We start from the raw sequence: 15,004 nt of genomic DNA on the forward strand, positions 1-15,004 counted from the left end.
GGTACAATGTCGATAAATTCGGGAGTCAACCACATGGTGGATCGGCCCCACGTTGATGAAGCAGTGGCGTCGATGAAGCCGGGACTGTGGTGTGAGTCGGGATGGTGCGTCATGGACGTCACGAGTGGTGTCCTCGGCTCCGGTGCAGGCAGAAGTCTCGATGATGGCTTTGGAGTCAATGTAGCATGGCGTCTGCAGGTGTCGGGCCTTCAGTGCAAGTCGGTGCGCACAGCTTTGGTGCAGGTTATGATGCCGCGCGCCGGCATCAATGTTGCAATTTCCTTCTGTAACAGCTGAAACAACAGTTCCAGATGCAGAGAGACAGAAGGAAAGAATTCCTTGTGTCACTGAGACTTCAGAACAGGAGGCAAGCTCAGTTTCAAGCCCTTTTTGGAGATCTTCCTCAAGATGACAAAGCAAACAGCAATGTCCTTTTCTCCTTTCCTCGGCAGCAAGCAGCCACTGCAGGCCAACCCTAGACAGCAAACAGCACATGGGCAGCATTCCTCCTCAGCTTCTCCGGCTCTTTTCCTTGGCAAAGATTTCTCTTGATATCTAGAAGTGATCTAAAAGTCTGGGGTCTGGGCCCCTCTTTTTATACACCAAAATCCTTTGTTCTCTGAAGGCAGAGAGTGTCTGTACCTGGCCAAAACCAGTTCTGTCCTTACTGTGCAGCTTCCTGACAGGAGGTAGAGACAGCATTGTCGAAGGCAGACCAGGCCCATTCAGGTGAAAAGTAAATCTCCTCCCCCTACTCTAAATGCAGCCCAGGTCCATTCAACCCAGCCCTGACTCATCAGACTTCTGGAGTCACAGCCCCTCTCCAGCCCCTGTCATCCAAAAGCCAGACATGCAATACACAAACCTAGCAGAGGCACACTGGACGGTTAAGCAACAAAATACCTACTTTCTAAAAGTGGTAGTTTTTAACACAGAATGAAAAAATCATCCTCACTAAAAGATGCACTTTAACATTCTGAGTTCAGGCATACTAAACTTTATTTTTCTACCTTCTTCCCAGGGCCAGTTATGTTTATAAGATGTTATAAACAAACTCCTATTCTGTAATATGGGAACAGGTAGCCTTGCAGTAGTGAAAAACAAAATTGGCAGTAATTCACTATCAGGGCATTTCCTACCTTTCACATACAATGCACCCTACCCACAGGAGTACCTTGGGCATACTTTAGGGGTGACTAACATGTAGAAAAGGGAAGGTTTAGGGACTGGCAAGTGTGTGCACTTGCCAAGTTGACATGGCAGTCCCAGACTGCAGACAGGCTCTGCAATGGCAGGCCAGAGTTACATATTACAGGCTGCTTCGGTGGGTGGCACAGTCAGTGCTGCCGCCCACTAGCAGCATTTGATTTACAGGCCCTGCGCACACACATATGCCAATCATGGAATCACTAATCCATAACAACAATTTACAAAGGGAGCACTTGCACTTTGGCACTGAACATCCGTGGCAAAGTGCCCAAAGCATCTAGACCAGCAAAACAGAGTCCAACACACAGCAAAAACACAGGAGGCAACAGCAAAAAATGGAAGAGAGACCCACGCCAATGATGCCAGGTCTAACACGTAGGTATTAAACTGCCAATCAATACACTAAAATATATTCATTTAATTATGACCCCATCTTCATGGCTGCCTTTAAAGTCTTGTGAAAGTTGGAACATTTATCATTGTCACTGCTGTGTTGGTTGAATATGATTAACACTGTGATGTCCTGTATCCTTTAAATTGTCTTTGTTATGTTTGCCTGTGGCCATAAGAAACATTGCTGGGTAGCCTGTTTTTGGCAGCAATAACGTATTCGTGGAGGTTGTGAAGGTGAATCCTTTTCTTCGTACAATCTGTCAGAAGACTTTTTGACTCCATGGCAGGAATTATTTTTGCTATCTACCGTTCAGAGGGTATTTTAATATGTCCCAACATTCAGCGTGGTAAGAGGACCCCTTCCTGTTAGTTGAAATATTTCTGTGTGTTTCTGCAATCTTTCCTTCCTAATTTATAAATTTTTTAAATCAATTTCTAGCTAGCAAAATGGTCCTGACTGTAGCTCTTGTACCAACTTAGGGGTTTTCAAAATTCCTGATAAGTCTGGTTATGTTTACAATACTTTCTCAGTATACGTATCACTCCCTTTTTTGACTTTGAAAAGACTCCATTGAAAATACAACAGTGCCAAATGACAGAGGCTGTCAATAATGATTTTATATTCTCGGAATTTTGGTCACAGTTCGTATTGTTGCCCGCCATTGATAGGATCACATTACATTGCTTGTCAGAGTGTGGCAATATGAAAGCCTAGGTGTTTACCACTTTCAAGAGTTAGGGGCATATTATCAAGAAACGGCATGAAAATTATCGCCGCTTTAGCGGCAAGAAACTGCAGCTCAAGCGGCAATAGTGGGCTTGATAATATGCCCTTGTGAATTCCTATAGAAGCCCAGATTCTGGTGTGAACATGGGCTTCTATTGGAATTCTCTAAGGTATATTATCAAGCCCATTATCGCCGCTTTAGCAGCAGTTTCCTGCCGCTAAAGCAGCGATAATCTTAACTTCGTTCTTGATAATATGCCCCTTAGTACCTCAGTCACATTCCAGTTTTTGATGATGTGGGATAACTTTTACGTGGAAAGGTTTGTGGATCTATTATTGATTGACTTTCATGGTTTTTTTCTTTTGTATACAATGTGGCTGTAACACCTATCTACATTTAAGAAAAAACTTAAAAGAAAAGAGAATGTTAAAAAAGAAAGAAACTGTTCCTCTAAAACGCTTTAAACAGCTCACTAAAGTTTTTCTCAGGCTTCTGCACATACTTTCTGACACACATTCATGCTTAGCAGCACATAGCAGATGGTCAATGTCCGATACCAATACATGTGAAGGGGGAGAATCTAGCCTGGTCAATGCATATCAAAAGGAGTGTGTGTTTGAAGGAAGTCCAGTTTTAAGAAGCTGCATGGCCAAAATCTATTTTTTTTCTGATCTAATAGTTCTTAGACTTTTCAGAAAGTAACCAGTTTTTTAAATGTAGGAAAAAATGTCTACCTACGTGTTTAGGTGGGTGATACGAGCAAGAAAGAAAGTTGCTAGCCCTCTCAATCGTTTGGTCTCTAAACATTTTGAGACTACAAACAAAAATGAGTCAATTGTTTGTGAGGGTAATTTTATTTAACCCTTTTGAACTTATTTTGGTAGTATTTACCTATTTCAAAGGCGAGAAGAACACTTTACAAAAACCTTTACAAAACACAATGACACATATTTACAACTACTATACAATTGACATATTTACAATTAAACAAACAATTATGCACAAACTTCTTTTACAAAAGAATATAGCGATAATGTCCACAAATAATTACTCTTTGCGAAGTTTCAAACCACTATAAAACCCACAAGGTGAAAGAATGGCAACAAGAATTGAATTTTTTGTTTAGCAATCAATTCAGAGATAATGAATAATCCCTTCAGAGGCAGATATTTTATAGTGCCTGTCTGCCGTTTGCCGACGCGTTTCGAATCTGTAAAAAATCGCAGATTCTCCTCAGGGCTCTTTCATTGTAGTTGATCTTCATGAAAAGGCGGTACGGTCTCGTGGTCCAATTGTTCACGAGGGGCTGTGAGCCGCAGAAATTCAATATAACAGAAGATCAGTTCTGTCTGTTATGACGGTAAGGCTGTGTCTAGATCCTCTCGGTGGTCAGTATAATTCCGATGATACCTATTGTTAGAAGGTAGAACGGAGAACGTCGGTCGCCATGCCGTTTTCTCCTTGTCGTTCTCTGTGTGAAGTTTTAGTCAATGGCGGGGACCCAGGTTAAGTTCCTCCGCGTTGTTCACAAAGGCGTGTGTTTCATTCACGCTCGCTCTTGCGTTGTCTGACCAGGAAATGCGAACACTTTGGTCAATGTCCGATACCAATACATGTGAAGGGAGAGAATCTAGCCTGGTCAATGCATATCAAAAGGAGTGTGTGTTTGAAGGAAGTCCAGTTTTAAGAAGCTGCATAGCCAAAATCTATTTTTTTTCTGATCTAATAGTTCTTAGACTTTTCAGAAAGTAACCCTTTTTTTTAAATGTAGGAAAAAATGTCTACCTACGTGTTTAGGTGGGTGATACAGCACAGGAGAAAATAATTTAACAAAAACACACATTACATTAATATTTCCTATCAAATGTATTATACTATCAAAACTGATTGAGGTACATTTTTCACAAACAATAATTTTGTCAACATATAAACAAACGGTTTTGCATATGTACACCACTAACAGCATATTAGTCTGTCAGCTTCCAGAGTCCCCAGTACAGTTCAGAATACAAACCAATTTTTCATTAACTCGACAGAAAGTAACGCCTAAGGTTGTACTAGCAGCTACCACTCTGGGCATCATACGGAAGAACCGCAAGGAACAATTGTATTAAGTGGGGTGATGTAACATGATTTGACTCTTTCCAGAGGAATTTAAATACTGGGTGTGTTTTGTTTTTTAGAGCTAAAGTGCATCATTCTGTTATGCTAGTTAAGCGACCAATATTACATCTAAGGCGTTGATGGTAGGATCTATTTAGTGTTTGTGTAAGCGTATCACCTAGTGCTAAGTTAGCAAACATCTGTGTAGTTTATATTTTACATCTACAATTAAATTTCAGCGGAACAGAAGCCAATTCACCAACATGATTTTTCATTGAATTAACTGGTTTTGGTTTTCGTATTTATTAAAACACATATTAAATGGTAACCATATCCGATATAAGGTATGTGTTAGAGAAAGGCATAGCTTTATTGCTGTTTTTAATTGTAAACCAAGCCATTGACACTGAAGATCACGCGCTAAAAGATGCCCGATTTGCAAAAAAGCAAAATACTATATTCTCAATATGATATTTGTGTACATAGGTTTGTAACCAGGCATTTTCATGATAGTGGTGTTTCATAGCTAATGCTTTCCCTGAACACTAAAAGGTGAGAGCTAAAAGAGTCTCCTCAAAGTGTTAGGATTGTAAACCAGGGATTACAGAAGATGTATGTCAGAGATAGCTTGGATACCAGAAATTATCTTGTATCATAATGTCACAAAGGACACAAGTTCACAAAGAGCAAGTATGAAGATGCCTGTGAGTATCTTAGATTTACCCCAGCCCTTTTAGGTTGTCTTAGCCTCGATTTTGCAAAATCATATTTGGATAGGCCTAGTGCATGAGATAATTTGAAGAGATTTGCTAAAATGCATCTCCCAGATAATTTGATATCTGTAGATGTGCTCCAGTTGTAATATTTGTGAACATGGTGTAAGAAGCAGGCGTAACTCTTGAATTCACAAAGGCTACCATAGACCTGCTCTGTCGCAATATCTTAATAAATAAAGCACAAATGTAACTCTGTGGGGCGGTACTGGGGCCAGCATTAACGATTCTGGTAGACACCTCCCACTGTGTTAACAGGGAGTATGAGTTTTTTCCACCAGAATAGGGACTAAGGCAGAGACCCAGGAGTACTGGGTCCATTTCCGCATGTTTCCCCCTTATGGGGGAAATAACAGGATAAAACCTGGACACATTTACCACCTGCTTTAAGCAGGTGGTAAATGTACTGGCAGCTCTATTTTTGGGGCCCTCTGGGAATGGGGACAGTAGCGTGTGGGAAGAGTTTTACTTCCTTCAGTTGAGAAAAGAATTTCCCCTAGGTGTCAGGTGGGCAGAGTAACTTACTTCATCTGTGGAAAGGTTTTTATGCTGCCCACCACGCTGAACTATGAGGGGCTATAGCAGCTGCCCAGAGCCCCTCCCAAGTCTTTGGACATGTTTCCAAAGAACTGGAATTATCGAGTGGTCCGTTTGAGGACCTGGTAATTACTGGCCCAGAGACACAAATAAACTTGTAGTTGCCTGGAAGATAATTCCAGGTGTGACACATAATGAGGGCCAAGGTGTCTTGTAGTTTCCAACTTGCATTGCAATGATTACTTTGGTAGCCAGTGCAATGTTATCTTGTGGAACTCAAGAAGTAGGGTGGAAGCACTTACGTGTAGCAGGTTGTTCACACTTTAGGAGTGATGTAGGAGAAGGCTAGAGTGCTGGATCTAGTTTTCCTATGTGTGGGACATGTGCAAGTAGGAGTGTGGAGGAGCGGAGGTGTCTGGAAGGTTTGTGAAAGCAGATACAATTGTGACATCACTAGTTAACTGCAATAAGAAAATGACAGTTACTCTACTTTAATAAATTATTAATAATATTATATTTGAGCGGGGATGTTACTCTGAACCACAGCCATTAATTTAAAGTGCTACCTTGTATTAAAATGCTTATATATATAATTATGCTACAAATTACTAGCTGCGCATTGGTGTGATTGATTTCACACTACAGATTCTGCATTTGTTCTACATATCGGTAACCATTCCATGATGGTCATATAAAAGTGCAAGACACCAATGATTTACGCTCAGTGGGGGATTGTAATGGCGTAAGGACGCAACATAAGGAATTAAATATCCTCAACCTATGTTATAAGGACATTGAATGTCATCTTAGGCTTCTATGACCTTATAAATGAACGTACCCTTTGGCCTCCTTCCTATTAAAGGTCATGGACTCCTCCTTGTCTTTCAGTGTTTTCATAATGTGAGGTAAACGGTTCCTTGTCCCATTTATATTAATAAACTATTGGTTTGAGCACATTACACATGTAAATAAAAATACATCCATCCGGTACATATCATTTGCAAACACACGCTATTAATTGCAACCAAAATGTAACTGAACCACGAGATGCACTACCGCATAAAACATCAAACTGAGTATGCAGTACACACCCTCTGCTCCTCGGCATCCGCCACGGATTTTTCTTGATTAAGTTTCTCAGTCTGTTGTCCTATCTTGGTGATAAGTGCTTCGGTGTCTTTATTCCTCTGATGAAGTTCTACCTCTTGAGTCGCAAGTTTAGACTTCAGATCTTCCACCTGGAGGTTTTGCAAAACATAATAATTACTTATGTTTTTGAAAGCTTTAAACTAATCTCAATATTCGTTTAAAAAAACACTGCCGACTGCTTCACTTAGCATTGGGTATTAACTGGCGCCCCTCTAGAGATTATACAATCATGTTTCAATAAAAGTGCTGCCCGGAGCCAGGAAAATAGATTTTACACGCTAATAAGCCTCATATTCAATGGCATTTTTGTGTCACTGATGTAACTATTATTCTTAAGAAAAGTCATACTAAAATAAGCACAATACAGAAAGACCTAATGAGGCTACGAAATCATGAGAGATGGCAGCCACCCCGAGTGTTTCAAACTTTCTTTGAAGAGCATCTCTATGTGATTGTCACCATATTTGTGCCTGTGATCTGTGGCGGAGGTTTAAAGTTTAGATTTAAATGGCTAACACGTGTTCTGAAATATATACCAATGCAATAGGAACATAACACACTGAACAATGAGTGAAATAAAGTGAATTAAATGCTTTGTATTGTAGTAGTAAGTGAAGTAGTGTTGCGACTGAGTGATATTGGTCGTGTAATGATTGTCTTTTCATCATTGTACGATAGTCACATTGTACTCTTAGGGGCAGACTTTCCATTTATTTACACAGCGCAGTGCAGCAGCCACAAATGCTGTGCTGCACTGCGTGAGAAGGTGAGACACCTTTGCGCCATGGTGCAAAGGTGTCTGCTTTTGGTCTAGCATAGGTTTTGTACTGGAAGGTTACCCTTCCAGTACAAAATACCATGCTTAGACTAACGTTAGACTAACTTAGACTAACTTTAGACTAACTTTTGTCTCTCTTTCTATGTGTGTTGTAAAGTGCAGCACGCGTACAAAATTGGAAAAGGAAGGAGAAATGAAAACATTTCTGCTTCCTTGCACCTACTTCAAAAGGGTGCAGTTTTCTGATGCTAAATCCTGTCTACTTTATTTAGTAAATAGGGTTTAGCGTCAGAAACCTTGGGTGGTTGCATGGGAACGCCCATGCTCCACCCCCTTGGCACTAAATAATGCAAAGCAGCTCTATGCGCTTCTTTGCGTTACTTTCACATAATTTCAAGTGCTAGACAATCTTAGCGCTGGAAAGTAAATTAGAAAAAAAAAGATTTTGCGCCAATTTGCATCACTTTTGTGATGCAAACACGGCGTAAAATCTTAGCAAATCTCCCCCTCATTTTGCTGTAAGAAGTAGTAACAGTATTATGTGACTTGGAGTGCTGAAGTCCTAGTTTTGTACTTGTACTGCTGAGGTGGTGGTGGTTGTGGTGTGCGAGGCACTTGCTAGAGGTAGAGTGGTTATTACTGGAAGCAGGGATGGGAGGACAACAAGTCTAGCTAAAAGATCAATGTTCACAATGCACTGTTCGATGCCAGAACTGGTGCACAGTCACCCACACAGATACACAATACCAGTGTTTGGTTTGTCCTAGCCAAAAAGCCATGGGCAGCTCTTGACAAGGTCTGGCATTATATATATATATATATCACACCAACAACTGTGGGCAGAAGGGCCCTGAAGCAGATCTAAGAAAACTCTCAGGGGGCTGACATCCCATGTTTTGGCAAAGTCTACAGAGAAGGACAATGTATGTATATATTTTTTGAAGATGTGCAGTAGGCCTAGAACCCTAAGCCTTATGGATAATATTCGGGTCAATGGATTGATTATTCCACTACGTGGTATTACTATTATTTTCTTTTTTATTCACCAATTGTTGCTGGTCCATTTAAAGGAAAACTCTCTTAAATGCAAAGTGTCACATTCACAGGCAACTGATAATACATGGTTTCCTATTTAGGGACCGATTACGATCTCGTCTGGAAAGCATTCCTACCGAATGCTTTCCAGACGACTTGGGTCAGGTGAGTACAACCGAGCGATTTGGATGTATCCGATGCGTCCAGATACAATTCGGTTGAACTCCCATTGACTTCAATGGGAGCATGTGTCCCAAATGAGAACACAGGCTTCCATTGAAGAAAGGGGTGGCTGGGGAAAACCTTGCACCCATGGTGCCTGCCACACTTTCCAACCCCCCCTTTCTAACCAGAAAGAGGGGTTCCTTGGGTACCACCATGGACCCGATTTGGAGGGCCCCGGGTGTAGGGGGGCTACTACAGATTCCAGCAGCCGATTCATTCCGGAACAGCAGAATCAGAACGGCTGTCTGAATCGGTCATCGTAATTGCTAATTTGGAAACCAAGTTACTTAGAGCTGTATAATTCGGGTCCAAAAGACGCAACCTGTCCAAATGCCTTTCGGAACCAACTCGGACAGCCCTATAGGTTTACAGGCCCCATAATCTGTCATTGGGAACTGTGTACGATTTAGTCAGAAACAGGGGATCCGAATTGGATTCGGAAACCCGAATCCAATCGGAGCCCTTCCAAACTGGATCGTAATCAACCCCTAAGACTCTGTTGCTGCTTAGAAATTGAAATCTACTGAGCTTGTGACATAACATCCTTACCAGGAAATAAGAAAGTGTGTGTAGTTTTCCCCAATATTTTGTTTTGAGTACTAAAAACAAATTAATTAGTGAGAGCAGAAGGTGTTTAAGAATGATTGACTAATGATTAAGAAGTGAAACACACAGAGCTTACAGTTGGGCCCTAACTACTAGTAGGGCAGGAATAACAATGAGGTATTTTGGTCCTGAAGTTGCTGATATTATGTGTATCAGTAATCTCAGGAAAAGGGAACAGTGTGGTATTCTGTCTTTGCCCCTGCCAATGCCCTAGGAAATGTGGAGTTTCAATAGGAATCACGGTTACTGACCTGATTCCCAAGGTAATTGCATATTTTCATGCTCTCTACACAAAAGCTCATGCTAACAACAGTGGGATTGCATTATTACCATGGGAGTTGTAATCCTCAATTAGTCACCTGCTGAATCTGGAGCTTTTGCAAACTTGGAATGGAGCCCCAGGAATTGAGAAGAATCGTTATCTAGTTTGGAACACAGCTGCTCTGCACATGATTACAGCAACAGGATTTTTAGCCTCGTTTGTGTAGTACAGTAATATGTAAAATGCATTGCAGGGTGACCAAAAATACCCCCACTTGCTCTTATCATGTGAGGTAAGAAATGTTCCTTCAGAAAACATCAGCGTGCTTTGTAATCAACATTTAGAGGTCAGATTCTAAGAAACAAAGGTCTTGAGCTGGATACTAGAAATATAGAGATAGGTCACGCCTGTCTATATCAAGACAGGCATGACCCATGGAATATCATTGAATTATTTTGCACATTTACCATTCTCAGGCCATTCGTTTTTCTTGCACCCATCTACCACTCATGAGTGTAAATTGCTTTGACACCTTTTTACATTTGTAACAGCATTTCTATGTGGGTAAAAACAAGATCATTCCTAGAGAGACAACACGTTTGGAGAAAAGGGTCACTTTTTCATAAACTCTTTTCATTTGTGGATACTGCACCATTAAAGGGGCTTTTATGTGCAACATTCTTAATAAGCTGGACGGAACAGTGCATGTGTTTCTGCCATGCACCTCTCAACACTAGGGATCTGATTGACAAAGGTAAATTCTGAGCTTCTCAGTCATGCCCCTCATATACTAGGGGCCTGAAACACAAAGGTAAATTGAGAACATATCAGCCACAAGGGCAGAGAAATCCACGGTCATAAATCCCACTCAATGGATTGGAAAGGGGTGTTCCAAGGCAAAGTCTTTTGTGACTTTGCTAGCAAGACGAGAGATATGTAGACTTTGAAAATCATTTACAATCAAAAAAGGGGGGAGGGGGGATCACTTGTCCTGTATAACCTGGGTACAGTTCTAACTGGGATGACCCTTGGTAAAAGACCCTCATATACGTGTGGCAATGGTGGTATGGGCGGTATATGTTGATTCTCCGCCTTCGTTTACACGTCTGTGCAAAATCATAGGGTCAATTGGTATGCACCCTCCACCAGGAGGAGAACACCCTAGGTTAAAAACAGTAGTGATTAGTGACAGTGGGTGGTGTGTGAGTGAATTTATAAAAACAATCCAATCATTCCAGGGAAAATGCACTTTATTGTCCGGGATTGGATTGTGGGTTGAGAATATCGCAGAATATGTTTTTAGAAGTAGTTAGAATTCATACATATTCCATCCTCTAGTGTCTAAACAATGGTTGACATGTTTCAGCCGCGTTTCGCCTGTTAAGGTCAGTGGGGCTTTCTTCAGGACCAGGTGAGTTCAGTGTAAAGAGTGACTAATGTCTACTCTTATATGAAGGTCAAATTTGGACCTTTCATGCGTTAAATGCTTAACGTCTCAAACAGGCTCCAGGAAGTTTTAGGGAGGGGCGCTTCTCGTCGCTCACATCTCCTGCATGCAGCTTGTGCTGTCTCTACTCCACTTGGGCCCGGATGCTAAAAATCTGAAAAAATTTGAAAATCAGCCAATGGTCCACTCTTCACTGCCTGTATCACAAGTATCAAGCAAATATGTCAGAGGGACATAGCGTGTGACCCCTGAAGCTTAGAGAGGGTCTGAAAACACTTTTTAAATTGGCGTGCAACAAGCGAGTCCAATGATTAAGCCAAGTCTGCTGGATCCCTGTGTCCCTCTCTTCGAGACTGGGGAGGTCACATCGGTACAGCCATATTCTTGTGTGGGCAGACCATCCCTCATCCCTTCTTCCAGGGAATGAAATCAGCACTAGCGAGAAAGCGACCGCAAGATGTAGACCAAAAAAAAAGAAATTGTAATATATATTTTTTTTTAAAAGAGACACTTTTCATAAACAGGTCAAATTATGTAGCAATATAGCAATAACATCAGTTGAAACTATCACATGATTGTAATGCTTTCTACAGGCAGTACTAAAATGGAAGAAATGTGACTGTGTGTGGGGAACTAGTTTAATCTCCAATAATTATTGGATGTGGTAATCTTTTATATTTTTGATACATGCAACATTGTATTTTTCAAGAATAGTAACAATGAAAATAATAAACAATAACATTAAGACTACCACTAATGCAACTATTGCACAACTATTACTATTACTAAGCTTAAAATCATAAGGCCTGATTCATAAAGGGCCGCCAAACTCATGGATGAGGCCCCACAGTCTCCGTACTCAGGTGGGGGGAGGGGAATTCCCATTGCGGATATTGCTCACTGAGTTCGTAGACTCCCTCACGACTGCAGGGCCTCCGCTACGATTGCGGAGGCTCTTTGTGAATCAAGCTCATTAATACCGTTTTCTAATAATATAATAATAGTATTAAAAGCAATAATAATTGCTACAATTCTTTTGAATCACTAAAACAAAACTGGCCATCTGATGTTTAAAACATGCATTTGAAAGGTTTCTAAACCTACCTGAGAAGCAGTTGTTTGTAATTTTTGTAACCCATTTTCAAGTCTTTCCATTTTTTGCACGAGCTCTTTTCTCTTCTTGCTTAATAGGTTCTGATACAGCTTGATCATCTCTAGGAAGCTTTTGGGTGTTGTGTAGTTGTAGTGTTTTTCATTCTGTTGATATTTCACACTCACTTCGTTGACACTTGAGTGAGCAAAAGCAATGAACTGACTGACAGAAGATTTCACTTGGGGCTGCAATAAAAGAAATGTTAGTTGACAATATTTAAATTTATTATGGGATCAAACAGATGAAATAGTTTTACGCTTCAAGTGGGAGTTTTGAAGAGTATACTATAAACCGCATCAGCATCAGATTAAATGATAAGAAAAAAATACTCATGTCATCTGTGTCTTTTGATAAATTCCTACATTGCGCTGCCATACCATCAAGGAAAATATGCGAACAATTTGCCAAAATCAGGACAGTATTGAATCTCTGCGAGGCGTATGATCGGTTAGTTAATCCTCGCCTATTTCTTTCTTTTGACACTTTCTTTGGATGTTTCAGTGACAGTGTTCTTATAAAGTGGGTTGGGAAAAGTGGAATGTTAACCCTGGCTAGCAGCTTGCTGATGATCATAACAGATGTTTAGCCTAAATTGGATTTTGCTAAGCAATTGACATTTATTAATATCATAACCACACTAAAGCATAAAAGAGGTTTCAGTTATATTGTCCCCAGAGTTAGGGATTTAACATGTAGCTCATCTTGATAACAATTTTGATTATTTGTTTCTTCTTTCCCTAATTATTCATCAGCCCAAGTATTCCCGATTATTTCTTGATACTGACACAAGAGTTGAAGAGGATCCATGGTTAGTGATCGAAGGTCCAGCTAACTATGGCCCTCTGGAAGTACTGTCTGGTCATAGCAAACCTAGCGACCCATTGAATTCCAGAACAAGGTTCTCTTAACGTGCAAACGATATCAATGAAACATTTATTTTCTGAGAAAGGAAGGACCGACGTCTTCTGAAAACAATGACTAATATGCATAGTCTTAAATTGAATTTAATTGTCCACCGATAGTCAATAGAGTGGTGGAAGCTCATGTCACACATGGGTTTTGAGTGTGAGGCTGGCAGCTAGTATGATGTAAAGAGCCCTAACAAAGGAAGTAAGGCAGAGGCAGCATCTCATTGTGTGAGTTAAAGACAGTCTTCCAAAAGGGAAGAAAATGTTCTTCTTTTGCTCAGTTAGCTTAAGAAAGTTGGCTGATATTCACAATCTAATATTGGGTAAGCCGTGATACAATTAATTCTGCTGCCCGACACAGGTGCAACTTCGTAAGGATGATATAGTTATCATTGACATCCCTCGACAGGGATACCAGTATGAAGTTTGTAACCAGTGGCGGTTCTTCCGCTAAGGCGGAGGAGCATTGCCCCACTGCTCTGCGAGCAGTAGAAAGGAAAACTAACGTGATAATAACCAGTGGTATTATCATTTCTGTTTTCTGTTTCCTGGTGCGGCTGTGCGGGACAGGGATGGACTGCCAGAGCTGGGGCCTGGGGGAGGAGAGATTGCTCCAGTCTAAAGTGTGCAAAACTGTTTGACCGGCCCTCTCGGGCCAACCATAACAGTCATGTAAACTTTGCTTGTTCTGCACCCAGGCTGTATTACAGCTTATGTTCAGAACATGCCCAGGCCCCCATTCCCCATTGGAACACAGAACCAGAGCGCTCAGACCAATCACCACGTAGCACTGCAGAGTTGTGATTGGCTAGGGGAGTCAGGAACCTGGGTGTTTTTTGGTTCCTGCTTCCGAGGCGGTGGTGAGCGGCCTGAGAGGTGGCAGCTGGCCGGCCTGAAGGTAAGCATTATTTATTTTTAATTTACAACCCCCCTTCTTCATGCCCCTGCCCCGCCAAACCCAGTAAATAGTGGTCGCCACTGTCTGTAACTCCAGAACTAACAGTTCCAATGTACAGATGGTTCCTACTTTTCAGGTCTAATCTACAGAAAGCTTTTGCTGTTTTGTGGGAGCTCATAGCATCACACATCACACACATGCCACTTAACGAATAACATACACATATACACACACACAAAGTTGGCTAGCATTGTGCATCTGAGTTTTGGCATTGGCTAACAGGACTGGCCATTGGTGCTGGTATCTGCTCATAGCATTTTGTGGATGTAAACACTTTTAAAGGTAGTCTATACATGTACTGGCTTTGATTTTTTAATAATTTTTTTAGGACTCCCCTGCACCACCGTGCAGAATGTGGCCCCTGTAAGGCCCCTCCTCATTTCCCCCACCTACTTTCCATGAAGACATGAGCTATCAGGCTCCGGTTTGCCCATATTTTGGCTTTGCTAATGTTTGCTGAATTATAAAGTTGGGAAAGCCAAAATACAAGCATGCCAAATCGTGTCTTCTTTATATCTCATTGCTGCAAACCCATCCTGCCTCCTCTCTCATCCTTTGCACCTAGACTTTCATTCTTGTGTTCCTCTGTCCACTGTGTCTCTAGATGTTTCAGTATCTTCCTATTTCCCCTCTCTCTTCCTTGCCCTCCACCTTCCTCTCTCTCAAGCTGCACTTGCATCTAGTTCCAGTCTCCTTCTGCAGTGAGCCTCTTCCCAGCTTACATGCGATGTCAGATATAA

At 41.3% G+C, this 15,004-nt stretch overlaps 1 protein-coding gene across 1 annotated transcript in view; it reads right to left on the bottom strand.

The window, feature by feature from the left end:
• LOC147731161 (dynein axonemal heavy chain 11-like) overlaps positions 1–15,004 on the bottom strand; it is a 1,538,124-nt gene that overhangs the window by 845,794 nt on the left and 677,326 nt on the right. The window contains exons 21-22 of the mRNA XM_086956147.1: positions 12,350–12,583; positions 6,835–6,981 (exon numbers count right to left, since the gene is read on the bottom strand). Of these exons, the coding sequence (XP_086812273.1) occupies positions 6,835–6,981; positions 12,350–12,583 (381 nt within the window). The remainder of the gene's footprint in view (positions 1–6,834; positions 6,982–12,349; positions 12,584–15,004) is intronic.

The sequence above is a fragment of the Lissotriton vulgaris genome, chromosome 2_1, assembly GCF_964263255.1.
Source record: "Lissotriton vulgaris chromosome 2_1, aLisVul1.2, whole genome shotgun sequence".
Classification (NCBI taxonomy): domain Eukaryota; kingdom Metazoa; phylum Chordata; class Amphibia; order Caudata; family Salamandridae; genus Lissotriton; species Lissotriton vulgaris.